Here is a 15,822-nt window from a genome sequence, read left to right as displayed (position 1 = left end):
AATCCATCTATTTTTCTTCTGCCCATTTGCTGTGTGAACTCTCTGACCAGGACAGCTGCATTAACCAAGTTGGCATGTGCTGCCACCTGCTGTTTGTGAGGGTAAATACAACCTTAAAAAAACGCTATAACTGCAAAATGAGTCAAGTTTTATTAGTTGAAAAAGTTTTGACACATCTAAAATCTACTAAAAACATAATTACATAGAAAAAGCCTGAGTGGTGGAAAAACATTCAACATTTCAGCCTAAGCTGTAAAACTGTTATTATTAAGGCATCGGAAAGAATCACGTGGCTTCTATAACAAAGACAAAATACAGTACAGTAATAATAATAATAATAATTACCCCACTACCCTTTATAGTATTTGCAGCATTACAACAGTACAATGTGTTATTTTGCTTGATCAGAGATTTGCTTTGATAATGTTTTGGCTTGAAAAAGGCAACAGTCCTTTTAGTGTTCTCTTAGCCATAGTACCACAGTTGATCGGAGTAGATTTGTGTCTTTTTTCCCCTCAAAGTGATGTCTCTTTCGATTCCAACAAAACCGGTTTGAAAGTCAGGATCTCTGTGAACGTGTGACCTAAAAACACAGAAGCATTTAGACTTCAAGCCATTTTTCCACGTCACCACAATTCCAAACGGTCAGAATAATCCGTGCTTACGCTTCCATTGGTCCACAGTGAGGTCGGCATTGTCCAGAGAGTGGTCGTAAGGCAGGGCTTCGGTCTCCTCGTCTGGTTCTCGGAAAATGGAGAAATATGGCAACGAGAGGGCTTCGGCCGCGGTCACTCGGTTCTCCGGGTCAAGCAGTAACATGCACTCCAGCACACAAACAGCTGAAGGGACAACACGGGAGACAAAAATGTTGTATTTACCACATTCTTAATAGATGTGGAGGTGAGCGCAGAAATCTATAATTTATAATCATCCCATAGACCATGTCAAAACGGCCCTCAGACCAATATTTGTTGGCCCACCAGCTTCCTGCTAAGTTGGTCCAAACAACAAAAAGTAGCTGTAAAATTGGACAAATTCAAGCATTGTGATGTTATACAAACTTAATAGTAATGTTCCAAGTCTTATTAATGGTGTAAAGGCATCGAAACAATGTCAAATGCCAAATTCAAATGATTCACTTCCTTCAAATTCAACATTGCCGGGTTGTTTGTGGCCCTCTGCTCCGTATAAGATTCAAAATGTGGCCCTCGGTGAAAAAAGTTTGGACACCCCTGCGGCATAGACTGTCCTAATACAGATGTGTCCTGTTTTATAGTTTATCATTTTATAATTTCAGGGGGAAAATGGCAAGTCGGCAAATATTGGTGTGATTGTTGATGGTTGAAGGGACCTTTATGCACGAGATTAATATGGTAAATCTGCGGTCATAAACATGCATTTCTATCACAGACTATGTATTGCGATAGAGTCATAGGTCACTACGCTCCATCTGAAACGTAACCAGTTTGGTACAAAGACACATGAAGTTAATAGGGCCGTCTTACCTTGTGGATTGCTTTCAGGAAGAACCTTAGTTAGATCTTTCTTTTCTATTCTATCAAGACCTTTGATGTACGTTTTGGCCTTAAAAAACAAAATAGAATTATGTAAAATGAATATTATTTATGAGAAAATGCTGTGGCAGTTGAACTCACATCTTCTGATTCAAGTTTTGACACAAATTCTTCAGCCGGAGTCCCAGTGATCTTCATGATCTCAGTCAGCTGGTCCAAGTCTGAAGATGTGTGTTAAGGTTTCAGCGAAATCAGAAAATAATAATCTTGTAATTTTGTGAAAAAAAAGTGTAGAAGAAGGATACGGTCACTGCCTTTGAATAAAGGTTTGCCCAGGAGCATCTCAGCCATGATGCAGCCCACGGACCAAATGTCCACTAAGAAAAGAACATAGACATGAATATGTCGGTGTAATCCCTCATTCGTCCAGGCGTGTTCCATAGTAGAAAAAAGCTTCAGTTGTAGTCATCTGGACTCAGTTTGAAAAAGTAGACGTTTCGACTCTCATCCAAGAGTCATTGTCAATAACAGAATTTAGGTCGAGAACTCAGAATTTAGGTCGAGAACTCCGATATTAATGTCGAGAACTCCGATATGAATATGTGTATTGGTTTACGTGCAAACAGCTCCATCTAGAGGTCATGCAGATGAATATTATTGTCCTACAGTTAGGCCTCTTATTTGCTGAAAACTAATAAATGAATTAAGACAGGCCTTTCTGTTTGGAGTAGCATGTTCTCCGTTTATCTACATATTTCCTTTCTTTTTTCCCCCTATTTCCAAACCCATGTGGCCAATAATCCGTGTTAGAGATACCAAGACCACATAGATGTAATAATAACTTAGATAGGATTGTCATGAGGGGTTCAAACTAAAGTCTATGTGACAAGTTTGACACATTTCATTAAAACATAGTGAACACAGTTATATTTCAGATTTGACTCAACATTTTGCCTATTTGTCCCACAGTTTGACAATTTTGGTAAAGTTTATAATTGTACTTCCTGTTTGGACATGGGCAGCAAATATGACATTATGAAGAGGTAATTCCACAACTGTTACCTAGCAACCATACTGTAAAAAAGGGCCATGTTCCATATAAATTACAAAGAAAAATTACCTAACCCTTGACATACAATAATACCATATTTTATTTAGTTGAATGACTGTTTAAACTGTCAGGAAAGTGTATCAGTTAAGTGTAAATTGTCTGTGTTTTTAAGGTCATGGCGCCTTTTGATGACATCATAGATGGACTTCCTGTAAATTTAAACTTAGATTTTTCCAACTTTCCTCACAGACAGCAACTTAATTGAAGTAAAACTATGATAAATATTCACCTCAGGTCCTATCCCACCAAACTAAGTCATAATTAGAAAAACATGACCAATAGACTTTAACTGAACATTCTGTTTCTTCATGTTTGACAAAGTTTTAGGTACAATTGTCGTAAGGAAAGCGCTCTGGTGGTGTGTATGTATTACGTTGTTAGTGTCTCTTACCAGTCTGAGTGTAGTGCATCCAGTTGAGGATGACCTCTGGGGCTCTGTACCAGCGGGTCACCACATACCCGGTCATCTCACTGTCCGCCTGCCTCGCCAAGCCAAAGTCTATGATCTGACCCAAATGCACATCGCCTTAATATGACAAACCAGACAGCACGGTAGGATAGAAGACAGTGCATCTTTTTGACACACCATTTGGAAAGTAAATAATCACTTTAATTTGAACAAAACATAATAATATCTCTAAATATCTACCTTGAGTTCACAGTCTTGATTAATGGCGAGATTACCCGGTTTAAGATCCTGAAAAATGTGGGGAAACAACCCAAAATATATCAAATGCATATGTAAGTTAAATTAAGATGATATAAACAGTTTTCACTCACCCTGTGTATTATACCAGCAGAATGAATATACTAAAACAGAAAAAGATAACATAAATTCAGTGAGTCGAAGTGTGTAGTCACAATAATGCCTCGTAAATGTACCCACCTTGAGTCCTTTTATCATCTGATAAACAATGTACTGGATCTTCTCTTCAGAGAGCTTCTGTAACTTCATCACTTTACCCAGGTCTGTGCCCATGAACGGCATCACCAGGTAGCTTTAGCAGAAGAATGCAAAATGATGGTTTTAGGTCATGTCCAATGCTTTCTCTTTCTGTGTGAAAAGGACAATGACTCAGACTTACAAATCAGTGAATCTGTCCAGAGAGAGGTCTGCAGTGAACACGTTTAGAAGACCAATCACCTGAGAGACAACAAGACTTAGAGAGAGCAGGCACATTGGTGTGGCATTGTCTGACCTCTTGACATACATTTTCGTGTTTCATGTGTTTGAGAAGCCTCAGCTCTCTATAGGCACGTTTGGCAAATAGTTCTGACTGGAAAGGCCTGTACAACTTCTTTATGGCCACTTTAGCTCCTGTCCTGGCGTCCACTGCCGAGCTGGGGAAAAACATAAATCACAAGGTAAATGAAACACACTGCATGTGCCTGGTTGATACTGACACCACCAGTAAAGTGTTTCTGCTCTATTCAGCTAAAGGCAGCTCACTGGCACACTGCCTTTCTTCAGCTTCCCTGTGTTAGTTAGATTGGCATTTTAATGGCACAGAGTTCACTGATGTGGTGTAAGGTTTGCACATTCTCACACAGACACTGTCTGTATTGAAGATGTTTTGAAAGGGGCAACGCTCCAAAATCATTTTAACCACAAGGAAACAAGGAAACACACATTCCTGACAGGGAGATAGAGCAGGGTGCTGTTTACTTTGTGAGCATGAGCAATTCCAACGTCAGGTAATTTTCAGGTCGGTTTAAGGTCATTGAATACGTGAGTATTTGAGGCGCGGGGGAGAGGACCCCGCGGGGCGGGGGTCTCACAGGGGCCGCGAGGCGCACACGTCTGAATACAGTTTTTAATGTGACACATCCATGTGACTTGTAAAGACAAAAAAAGTTTGTCACAATTACACCAGGAAGTGAAACAGCAGTGTGTTTCTTCCCAGTAAAGCGCACGTAACGCGCACGCAGAGCTCCTTTTGTTCGTCTGTGACACAAAGCGCCTGATCCGTGGCACCAGATGTCACGCCGCTCTTTGTTACAGCCCCACGCAGTGATTGTTGATTTCCAGACTAATAAATATATATATTCTAGGACTCACCATACTGTCCCGTACGCTCCGGTCCCCACCTGCCGCAAGTCCCGGTACCGATCAGGGACTTCCCAAGTGGTCTTGTTTACTTCCTGGCGACAGTATCCAGGTCTGATGCGCTTAGACATTCTATGAAAATAAACGAATGAAAGATGACTAGAGACGGTTTATGCGGCTTTTGTCGCTTCCGTTGTTACACCCCCATTGTCCCGGATCCCACCTCTGAGTTCACCCTTCTTCTGCGCAGCTCCGCTCTGCCACTGGGCGCACCCAGAGGTCACCAAAGCCACTCCCGGATCCTGGTGCGTGCGATTCAAGGTAGAAAGCCACGTGGAATGACAAGAACATGCGCTAAACTGAAGTTATTGTAAAGCCATTGAAGAACAGCACATTGCATAATTCGTCGTTAAATTGACTTGGACTCGTGGCAGTGCACCTCGTCTTCAAAATATGTGGAACCTGTAGAGACACGAGTCAGCTCCAGGCTTCAAGAGCATAAAGACACAGAGTTATGCAGGCTGAAGGCACCAGATGACAGAACAAGCCCGTGTTAAATACACTGACACCCAAAGCAATAAGCCAGTCCAGTTTGGCAGTTGATTTGTTTATTCCGTATACATTTACACATGTATAGCAATATATTGTAAAAGCTAAAAACTGAGTAAACACCACAGTTTGATTTATTAAAATAATTTGCTACATATACAAATCATTTGAAGTGGTAAAAAAGGATTACCAGAGGAAAATATATTGTGCGTGTGTGTATGTGGGCCCATACAGAAAGCATTTTAAAGTGTTAAGGACTGCAGCTAGTATCCATCTTTCTATTGGAAACCAGCTCTTATGTGACACCAACAACCCACACGATCAGAATCAGACGGGTTCATTTACGACTTTGTGTCTGACTCATCATTTATAGCTTGTCCATACCAAGCAGACATGGATGAGGTGATAGATAATCATCTTTAATCATTTTAAATTTTGTTTTATTTCTACGCACCACCAATCTCTTCCTTGACTGCTTTGTATTAGGCTTTGTCTGAGCTGTTGTGAATCAATGTAACTTTCTTGAAACGAGCTGCCAAAGAGTGTAGCATCAGTGCCACCTCTCTCAGCAGGCCGGCATCAAAAAAGTGACTATGAAGATCATGTGACACATATTTCCTGTGCCCATGCAGGGGGCTTGCTGTCATAGGGAAGAGCACTTCTGACGGTGGATGTTGAAGCTGACGGCTCTTCTTCAGCTTCTTCCCTCTCCCTCTCCTCAGTGCCCCCGCGTTTGCCCACCCATGTTGGAAGTTCTAGGCCTGGCTGTGAAGAGAAGGGCTTTTCCAGAACCTTAAGAACTCTCTGGACCTGCAATAGACATAGAGAGGAAGTCAGGGCAAGCATTACTACAATTCTATTTAATTGTATTGCCTGTTTTGTGTGTGTGCTTTCTTTGTTATTATATTGTAATGTGTGGAATACTGTGCCAAAAAAGTCTAAATAGACATAGTCAATGTTTATTTTGATGGATTTGTGTATTTACCATGCATTTCCCTATAGATTCTAGTATTTTTTTGTGTTTACTTACTTACAGGAAAAATGTATATGACAGCAAGTGAATAATCGTTCAAAAATGCTTTAATCAAGCTTTTTTTTTTTTATTCATTGACTAATTATTTTATTATAATTGTAAGGGTTTATATGTACAATAGCAGAACGGACTTTGCTGTTGTGATGACGATAAAGATCTATTGATGATGACATAATAATTCATAACATTCAAAGCATTTTTGTACCTCAGAAAAATCTCCATTCTCTGCAGCCTCAATGGCATTTTGGGCAATATAGTTCCTAAGCACCACACGTGGGTTGGTGCTATCCATCACCTTCACCCTCTCATCCTGGACAGCTTGCACAGCATCACTCTGGCCTTCCAGTTCCCTTCCCAGACGCTTCCTGCAGCAGTGATAACATGCATCATTCTGTCACTGTTCATGTGATGGAACTACCTCCCATTTCCTGCTTTCACATTTTGTTCATCCAGCACCACCCTCTCACTTGTTTGAACCTGTTAATAAAGTTATGTTGTGCTTCACCTGTAGCGTGTGATCCAGGCAGTCCAGTCATCCGCCTGCTTGCTTTTTAGCTCTTCTTCGCTGGACTCCATTAAGTCTTTAAGTTTGCTGAGTTTATCTAACTGTTTGGCTATGGTCGCTCGGTCTGATATCATCTGGAACAGAGCTGGATTGGTCTGGGCCAGCGACAGCAGCATTGCCAGCTCCCTGTCAAGGGCAGACACAAAAGCAAAGCCTTCAATGTAACAGATAAATCGAGTGACGTCAGAGGGAGGATATGAGCTAAGCTAATGAATATGGCCTCTGGTTTGACTCAATACATTTACAAGACAATAAAGATTAGGTGAAACTATGATTGCGTCATAGATCATTATCTGTGTTAAGGTCTAAATATGGGTAGGTTCTTTGTGTATTATGGAGTGAAATAAGTTAAGTAAGTGAAATGCAGTTCAGCATCTGAGTCATAATATACCAGTACTTATCAAGTTACAATGGTGTAATAGGGTTAACAAAAAAGGTCATCAGAGAATCACCAATCTACAGTATATGTACTCAGTTGGATTGGACTCAGAACCATACCGTGTCTCCATTGTGGGTTTGCTGGCAGCCTTTAGTTCCTCTAAAGAAGCACACTGCTCTAACAGAAGCTGTGCGGCCTGCCTTATAACATCCTCTTCATTTTCACCCTTAGTGGGATAGAGGATTTGGCTCAAACAGCGAAATGTGTTGGTAAAGTCGGCACCTAAAAGAGTTGTCAGAAAGTATTGCATGAAAAAAAAGCATTTTAAACCAATCATTCTTGAGGCAGGACTTGTCAAATGCCACCATACCTGTGTTATGCATGGTCTGCAGGAACTCAGTTATCAGTAACTCATCTTCGGGCTCCTCTTTCTTGAGCAAGCCAATCTTTTTTCTCATGTTCTCCAGGTAGAAGCGGTTATACAGATCCATATATTCATCAATGATCCCCTCTGCTCTTTCAGGAGGCAGCTCTGGAGCAAGCGCCTCTGCCAGCTTCACCAGGTTCCACCTGCAGATGGCCGGCTGAGCTTGATACGAGTAGCGACCGGAGTTGTCTGAGGCATTGCAAATATAATCTGGGTCAAACCTAAGCAGAAAATTAAATGTAATTTTATTGTTTTCATTAACACATTCAAACACATTTATAAAAAATAATGTAAAAATAAGGATTTGCTGTTTAAACAATATTTGGATTATTTTTTACTTGGTTGGAGCAGGCATTTCACATATTATTGTTTCTTTTTGTAGTTCTGAAACAAATAATTGTAACTACTGAAATTAATCAACAAGTCTTCCTTGAATTGATTTGGAGAAATATGATTGAATCCTTAATGGCGTTTATAAAGAGCTTATTGTGACTCATAGTGAAGCTTTAGCAACCCACAAAACCCATAAAACTGTTCGACTGAAACACTTTACCTGTCCATGAACCCATACGGGCCATAGTCGAGGGTGAGTCCCAGGATACTCATGTTGTCTGTGTTTAAAACTCCATGGCAGAATCCTACACACTGCCAATGGGCCGCGAGTCGAGCAGTACGGAGCACCACCTACAGAAGGGAACACAGAGTTTTATGGTTTGTACTGATATGGCAAATAAGATTGTGTTTTTCTTACAATAACTTAGGTGGCCAAACTTAAGTAGGTTTAATTCAGGCCAATCAACATTTTCATTTTTCTTTTTTTTTTAAATGATAAAATCTCTATATATTGCTTGTTTGGTGGCCCAGATGAAAATAAGATCTGTGTTTTTTTTGGCTATAATGAAAGAAGTACCTCTCTAAAGAAAGCCACATTTCTCTCCACGCGGTCCGGGAAATTCTTTTGGATTTCAGGATAAAACATCTCAATGACGTAATCCATCATCTGTCCTCTGATCTCATCGCGCCCATAGCTTGGTCCCTGTCGGCCCGTGAACTCATCTGCCTGCTTAAAGATCTCAAAAGATCCAAACCTGAAAATATAACGATATTAGTTTGGTTTCAACAGTAATGACAGGAATAGTTTGTAAATTTACCTGAGGAACGTGGGAGCAATGCGAAGCACCACAGAACATCTCTCGTGGCGAGGGCGACCGTTGTAATAAATATCTCGCAGGACCATACTGTCAGAGGTCACTACAGACCCGGCTCTGGTGGTGGGCACTCCCAGGAAGAACATGGCCTCACTGCACAAGAACTCTCTTATACTGGAGCGGAGAACCTTACGACCATCAGCTTGTCTATCAGAGCAATCGGACCAAATGTATTTCCATTGTAAGAGAGAAAAAAGAAATAGAAACAAGGAATTTGCTTTGGTTCGAAGAGGGGCAGTACTTCAAATATTAGACAATTTTGCAAATGTTGATTTTATGATATGAAAAAGGAGAATATTGAGTATATCATTTAGTTTTAAAAATGCTACAAATCGAGCTAATCAAAAATACAAATGAAAAGATTCTGCCCTTTTGTGATTCATTTGCAGACATTTCACAAACGTCTGATAACTAAACCTGAACTAAATGTTTTAACACTTCAACACAAAAAAACCTGACCTGGAGTAAGGGGTCAGTCCAGATCCCTTCACCTGAATCTCCCATCTGCCACTCGGATTTTCCACTAAATGTTCAGGGTTTTGTCCTGGTGGTACTTCAACTTCCCCCAGGTAACACGCCGCCCCGTCGCCCAGCTGTCCGGCGAACTGCCCAAACTGATGCCCGCAGTAACAGTGGGCAGCAGGCTCCGAGCCGGGCATCACTTTAGAGCCGCTCAGGTACTCTGGTCCTCGGGGGTCGTTCAGCACCTCGTCACCGCTGACCCCCAGAAGAGTCAGGGCCTGGGGCGACACTGCCACAAAGCGGGGTTTGGTCAGCGGCTGCGGGTTCACTCGTGAGAAACATGCCCCTTTCACCTGCCGCACCCCCGGCTCTTCAGACGGGTCCAGGGGGAGCTTTTTCAGAGCCTGGTTGTCGAAGGGCAGTCGCTCCAGCGGGGACTGACTCAACACAAGTCCCATGTCTTCCATCCCGACCGCACACATGCGTCTGATCACGGACAAACCCGGGACAAAACTGCGTGGAAAGCCCAGCCAGGGTCCTAAATGAGCCATTCAACCACTGCCATCGATTATATTCAACGTCACGTCACAGAAAAGTCAAGTCATGGTTTTATAATCCGGATGTTTTCTGACAACGCAGTTGTTACATTATAATATGCCGTACCGGAAACAACGGCTTTCCGACGATTCAACGCTAGTTCCCTTCATCCACCGTGTTTTTCATTGTTATTAAAACAGTATTTTGAGGTACTAAATAGACTTTTAGGCAACCTGTGCTGACATATATATTTCTTAACAGCACAGAAAAAAGATACAAACAAAATGTATTCATTTAGGTTTAGGTGTCATTGTTTATAATGCTATTCACCAATTCAAAAGCTGATAAATAATGATCTCAAACAATAGATCTGTTGTTTATTCTTATCACTATTCTATTGTTTGGTGAAATGTATTATTAAATAATTTGTCCAATGTTGCAAATTGTTCAAAGAAAAAAAAGCTTTGAACACAATATGGACAACAGATTAGACTACTGTAACTCCCTGCTTGCAGCGTGTCCTAAAAGCTCCATAAAAAGCTTTCAACTGGTTCAAAATGCAGCAGCAAGATTACTAACAGGAACAAAAAGAAGAGAGCACATTACGCCGGTGCTGAAGTCTCTTCACTGGCTCCCCGTCGAGTCTAGAATCAAATTCAAAATTCTACTCTTGACCTACAAAGCCATAAATGACATGGCCCCATCCTACCTCAAAGATGCTATAGAACCATATCATCCAAACAGAGCTCTTCGCTCTCAGATGCCGGCCTTCTGGTGGTGCCAAGAGTCTCTAAAAGTACAGTAGGAGGTAGAGCGTTTAGCTACCAAGCTCCTGTGTTATGGAATCAGCTCCCGACCCATGTTAAATATGCTGACACAGTCTCTTCATTTAAGTCCAGGCTTAAAACGTTCCTCTTCGAAATCGCTTATGGTCAGAGTAGTTAGGAACAGAAATATAAACCCACAGCTTTAGCTTCGCTGCCCTAGGAGTAACTATGCTGGGGGAAGTATGACAGCTTGAGCACTATCCTCTTCTTCTTCTGACTACTTATGCTATCAAACAATATTTATTTTTTGATTCCACTTGCAAACTGTTCACCGCCTTCTTTTCTTTCTCTCACTCCAGAGGACCTGTGGACCCAGATGCCCCTCCCCTGGTGAAGTGGTCCCTGCCCTGTGTGGACGGTCCCTCATCTGCCTGAGGAGTGGGTCCAGCTCGCCCCCGACGGTCCCTCATCTGCCTGAAGAGTGGGCCCAGCTCGCCTCCGACGGTCCCTCATCTGCCTGAGAGTGGGTCCAGCTCGACTCAGACGGTCCCTCTTCTGCCTGAAGAGTGGGTCCAGCTCGCCTCCGACGGTCCCTCATCTGCCTGAGAGTGGGTCCAGCTCGACTCAGTCGGTCCCTCATCTGCTTGAAGAGTGGGTCCAGCTCCAGTCTCCCTCGTGTCCGTCTGTCCGTCTGTGAGAGTCGGATCTCTCCTTCACTGGAACTCCTCCAGGTTTCTACGCTTTTTCCCAAAGAGGTTTTTTTTGTAGTTTTTCCTGGCCGAGGAGAGTCTAAGGACAGAGGACCCTGGGACATCGTCCCTCGCCACCACAGACATTGTCTGACTCCATCGCCACCACAGACATTGTTGATTCATTTCTCCCTGTGGCCCTCAGAGGCAACTGTTGTTGTGATTTTGGGCCTTACAAAAATAAATTGATTTGATTTGAACAAATACTACGTAAATACTAACAGTCTGTGCCCACAACCCAAAACCAACAATACCATCATTTGGCACATTCAGTTCAAAAGTAAATTTAAACCCACAATCCCAACAAATTCCAACAAAAAAATAAACTCCGGTGAAGTTTACTTCAATAAAACAGCTCTGTGGTTTATTGCATATTTTAGAAAAAATATTATCTCATTGCATTTCAATTAACATGGCTTTTAGGACATAGCCAATGCATATAACAAGGTTTCAACAGTCAAATTCCCAACTTATTCGGTGCAGAACAAAAATGTTAACAGATACATACATTTTAACCTGAGGCATATTTACTGTAGGTCTTGCATGAACATTTGATTTGACAATGACCGAATATAAACTCACAAAATTGCTAAAGACCCATTAAAAAAAAAAAAAAGATTACCAAACATTTGTAGAAACGGGCATTGTACAGTATAAACACTTTCATTGTACAGCCCTTACAGCTAAATGAGGCACTTGTTGTTGACCTGTAATCAACAATGGGTCAACACCAACAGTAATTGTTGCACCTTTTTTATATTTAAAATATACAAAATTAATAATTTGTTAAATACAAATTATGTTTTCTATAAAGTGCTGCAAATGGACTGAAACAGCAACCATGTTTTACAGGCACCAAGATGACAGACCTTAGCTATGGCTCACAAATATTAAGCGTAATGTTTAAGAGGCTCCCAATATGAAAACCGAAAGTATCGGTTAATAAAAATATATATTTTGGCAAAATGCTCAAGGTACGGCCACTGTTTATTTGGTGGCACTGCCCTGTTTACAAGACCATAAGAGGTAGGAGATATCTAACCTCCTGAGGTCCATTGAGGTCCAGAGTGGCAACTGGTCAAATCCTCCAGCCACACGTCCCATAAGGCTACTGGTGATAAGATGCATTTTAATATAGATTTGTCATTGATGGCCAGAAAAAGACCTTTGCGATCAAGCGCGGGATAATCTCAGTTTTTCCGCTATTGATGTGACAGCAGGTAATGACAACATTGTTCTGCCTAAAGTCCCTCCAGCTCGATAGCAGGCGTACCCCACAATGCCCATCAGGACACCTTTAACGACGGTCCGCAACACCCAGCCAAAGCGAGAGGGTGGTGCAACACTGAGAAAAAGATACAGGGCAAATCAGTCATTGTCATCAAGCATATATGTGCTCAAACAGTTACATGTCATACCTCATGATTTCACTAATGTTGAGTTCCTTCTCCCAATTCTTTTCTATTCCAGGGACATGGCCCATCCCCACGACTCCCACAACAACACTAGGGACTTCTAAATAACAAACACAGTACTGTATTGGTACAAAATATAATTCAAAAAAGCAAATACATAATTATTGTAGTAAATCTGAAGTTATAAAATGCATACATACTCTGGCCATTAGGGGGCGCCTCCACACAGCGTGCAGCCTGCCTGAGTGTGTGAGTGAGGTAGATGTCCCTTTCAGCCACAATGGTCTGGTGGAGAGCTGGAAACTCACCGATCATCTCTGACATGGTCTGTTCAAGCAGATCTTTCTGTTTGCATTTCTCAACATCTTCTTTACTAAAATAAAGTAGGTCAGTGTTAGAAACGGTTGATTCTTTCGGAATTTGACAAAAAGACACAAAATGATCTCTACCTAATTGGGTCAGAAAGAAAACAAAGGCCCCACGCCAGCCTTGCCTTCTGCCAAAAACTAAGAGCAGCAATCGCTCTTTTGAAAGTCACAGGTATGGGTCTGTCTCCAAGGTGAAATTTGCAGAAAGGAATCCGCCCGGCCTGTGTTGAGTAAAAACAATCAAAACGTATATTTACTTTTTTTTTCCCTACGTTTTTTGTATTTTATTTACCTCTTTAAAAGCTTCCCGAAACTCTCCTCCAGGAGCCATGCCTAACTGTTCTGTGATGTGCGCTGAAACTTTGAGGAGAAGTATCTGCATCAGACCAGACATCAGCCCATTCTGTCAAAAGAATGAATGTCTTTTAAATGCAGGATAATAAGTAAATATTAAAAAAAAGAAAAGAAATTGCACACAGTAGGTTAATACAAAACTAATCAATAAAATACTAAAATGTACACTTTGCTTATAATGTTTTGCTATAGGACAGATGGTAAAAAGGTGTCTCTTATACTGGTACCTGTTTAATGGCCTGTTGGACCTTTTCTAGGTTGATGTCTTTTGCTTCCTTCAGCAGCGTGCTCTCATCCATCTTAAGCATAGACACTCTGTACTGGCACAATTCCACCACCACAACGTCTGGCTGAACAGCTCTGATTGTCTGAGATGGAAAATAAAGAGTGAGACATAAATTATATACCAACTAGTCATAAAGGGTGTTTGTAATGTATAGTTTGTTTGTGTTGGATTGATTGAAATAGGGCCCTAAATCTGGTTGCCGACTAATCTGCAGTGTATGTTTTGTCTATTTGGTGTTGAGGATTGCAGGTTGTTAATTCCAGAGGATTACACATTTTGATCCGATACCAAAACTCATTTCTAATTCACCTCATTTTGTTTTAAGTACTACAATGCACATTGTACTTACTGTGGCCACATCCTTTTTACTGCTGTCACTGAAATGGGCAGTGCCCACCAAGTACAACGTGCTACCATCAGGGGCGGTAAGACAGGAGACGGTCTCGGGAAGATCTGGGGATGGCTGGCGCCGACGCGAACGCAACTGCCAAAGGAGCTCCATGGATTCTCCATCAGCTGCAACATATTCAAAATGTAAGATGCCAGGAACTACCACAAAGGTCATAATGTGTTTCTGAAACTGCGGAACGAGTTCCCACTGGTGGTACTCCTAATTCCAAGTATTTTCTTAATTGTGCCACTTTGATCCCCATTTTCATCCTTTGGACTCAGTTTATCCCTAACTTTGGGATAAATATTGGGATACATTTAAGACCCGTCTTGGATCTGGTGGTACTCGGAAAGACAAATCTCTTCTCTGGTATTATTTGATGAGAAAGGTTTGAGACTCTTTCACATTAACTGTAAATGTTGTGTACATTTTTATTTTTATCCTATAGTAAACTTAAATTGTTTTCCTTTAATGCATGCCCTTTTTTCCAAGTTTGTGAATTCAGACCTTTTCTGATTCTCTGATTCTGAGACTCACTGGACTAGAGTCTAGACTAGAATAATAATACAAAAAGTGTGCTCAGAATTATGTGCTCACTCATTGTGACACTGTTAAATCTTTCATAAGACCTGAAAGATTATCAGAGGATGATCTTGACATAAGCAACATTGCAAAACAACTACCAAAGTATGAAGAAAAAGAAGGTCACAACAACAAGTTTATCTGTAAAATAGTTATCAGGGGGGGAAAAAAACACACAAAAAGGACTGCGTGAGCATTATATAAACTTAACTTACAGAGGCCTGGGGGGATACCAGGCAGATCCTCTTCTGAAGCATCCTCTGAAGGGCCAAATGACTCATCCTGTAACAGCACAGAAAACAGTGCAAACAATTCAAATACTGCTTTACAACAACGTCGAATTGCGTTGGCTTTTAAAGAGTGATAGTATCCCCCACGTACCTCTGAATTATTGCCCGGGTCCATGATCGAAACCTGGAGACATAAAGAGAAAACCAAACACATGTCTACAGTGAGGCGTTCAAGACAATGCTGACGTTGCTTAACTCAGATTTGAAAGAATGGCTCATTGACAGTCAGTAAAATGTTATAATTATTACAGAAAAAGTAAACCTTCCGATTCGAGGCGTTTTGAACAGGGCTAATATGAAGTAAGCGATTGCCAGTCTGGGTTGTGCTACTTTCCCGATATTTGTTTAGCTAGCAATCTTGTCGGCTAACTAGGGCTAACATGGACTAGCTTTTGTGGCATAACTATAGACATACCATAGAAATTCACCAAACGATACCAAGTAGTTACTGATCTAGAGTAAAACGTACAGAAAAACTCCAACAGCTGTCCAGATACGTGTGTTACTTACTGCGCCTCAGCTCGTGTGTCCGTGAGCGTCTGCAACCAAACGGCAGCAATTACAGAACCGCAGTGCAGTCTGGGAAATGTAGTCATTGCATATTCCTTTTTTTTTTTTTTTTTTTTTTTTACCATTGGCTTTTCATCGACTTTTATGACACCCAAAGGACTTTACAGAACTGGTGAATGGAGTCTAAAGGATAAGTCTGGCGGTAATGTAACACTTGGATAAAGCCGCCATAAAACACCATAGAAGAAGAATTTACTCCACAACTAGTGGTGGACAGC

The 15,822-nt window shown here is 41.4% G+C and overlaps 3 protein-coding genes across 4 annotated transcripts; all 3 read right to left on the bottom strand.

The window, feature by feature from the left end:
- Window positions 1–209: 209 nt before the first annotated feature.
- On the bottom strand, window positions 210–4,926 carry mapk12a (mitogen-activated protein kinase 12a). Its single transcript, XM_072435105.1, has 12 exons — window positions 4,685–4,926; window positions 3,837–3,966; window positions 3,711–3,769; window positions 3,512–3,623; window positions 3,406–3,435; window positions 3,275–3,322; window positions 3,017–3,131; window positions 1,820–1,891; window positions 1,656–1,735; window positions 1,506–1,584; window positions 666–839; window positions 210–583 (listed from the first exon to the last, which is right to left on the bottom strand). The coding sequence occupies exons 1-12, from the start codon at window positions 4,801–4,803 to the stop codon at window positions 516–518; spliced, it is 1,086 nt and encodes a 361-aa protein (XP_072291206.1). The 5' UTR covers window positions 4,804–4,926; the 3' UTR covers window positions 210–515.
- A 523-nt stretch (window positions 4,927–5,449) lies between these two features.
- Window positions 5,450–9,910, bottom strand: selenoo1 (selenoprotein O1). Of its 2 annotated transcripts, none has more exons than XM_072434462.1 (9): window positions 9,293–9,909; window positions 8,777–8,980; window positions 8,536–8,713; window positions 8,179–8,309; window positions 7,569–7,846; window positions 7,318–7,480; window positions 6,760–6,945; window positions 6,460–6,619; window positions 5,450–6,031 (listed from the first exon to the last, which is right to left on the bottom strand). In XM_072434462.1, exons 1-9 carry the CDS (start codon window positions 9,844–9,846, stop codon window positions 5,813–5,815), a joined length of 2,073 nt encoding a protein of 690 aa, XP_072290563.1. In that variant the 5' UTR covers window positions 9,847–9,909; the 3' UTR covers window positions 5,450–5,812. The 2 variants fall into 2 exon arrangements, with proteins under 2 accessions (XP_072290563.1, XP_072290564.1); XM_072434463.1 differs by having other exon boundaries at window positions 5,822–6,031; window positions 9,293–9,910.
- A 1,958-nt stretch (window positions 9,911–11,868) lies between these two features.
- trabd (TraB domain containing) lies at window positions 11,869–15,593 on the bottom strand. Its single transcript, XM_072434464.1, has 9 exons — window positions 15,126–15,593; window positions 14,960–15,026; window positions 14,121–14,287; window positions 13,713–13,853; window positions 13,424–13,534; window positions 13,213–13,352; window positions 12,964–13,136; window positions 12,767–12,863; window positions 11,869–12,693 (listed from the first exon to the last, which is right to left on the bottom strand). The coding sequence occupies exons 1-9, from the start codon at window positions 15,186–15,188 to the stop codon at window positions 12,522–12,524; spliced, it is 1,131 nt and encodes a 376-aa protein (XP_072290565.1). The 5' UTR covers window positions 15,189–15,593; the 3' UTR covers window positions 11,869–12,521.
- Window positions 15,594–15,822: the final 229 nt, after the last annotated feature.

This window comes from Eucyclogobius newberryi, unplaced genomic scaffold (assembly GCF_026437365.1).
Source record: "Eucyclogobius newberryi isolate DKJ021-1_F unplaced genomic scaffold, fEucNew1.0.hap1 SCAF_7, whole genome shotgun sequence".
Lineage (NCBI taxonomy): Eukaryota > Metazoa > Chordata > Actinopteri > Gobiiformes > Gobiidae > Eucyclogobius > Eucyclogobius newberryi.
Note: the sequence above shows the minus strand (reverse complement) of the source record. Positions and strands in the feature narration are given on the sequence as shown.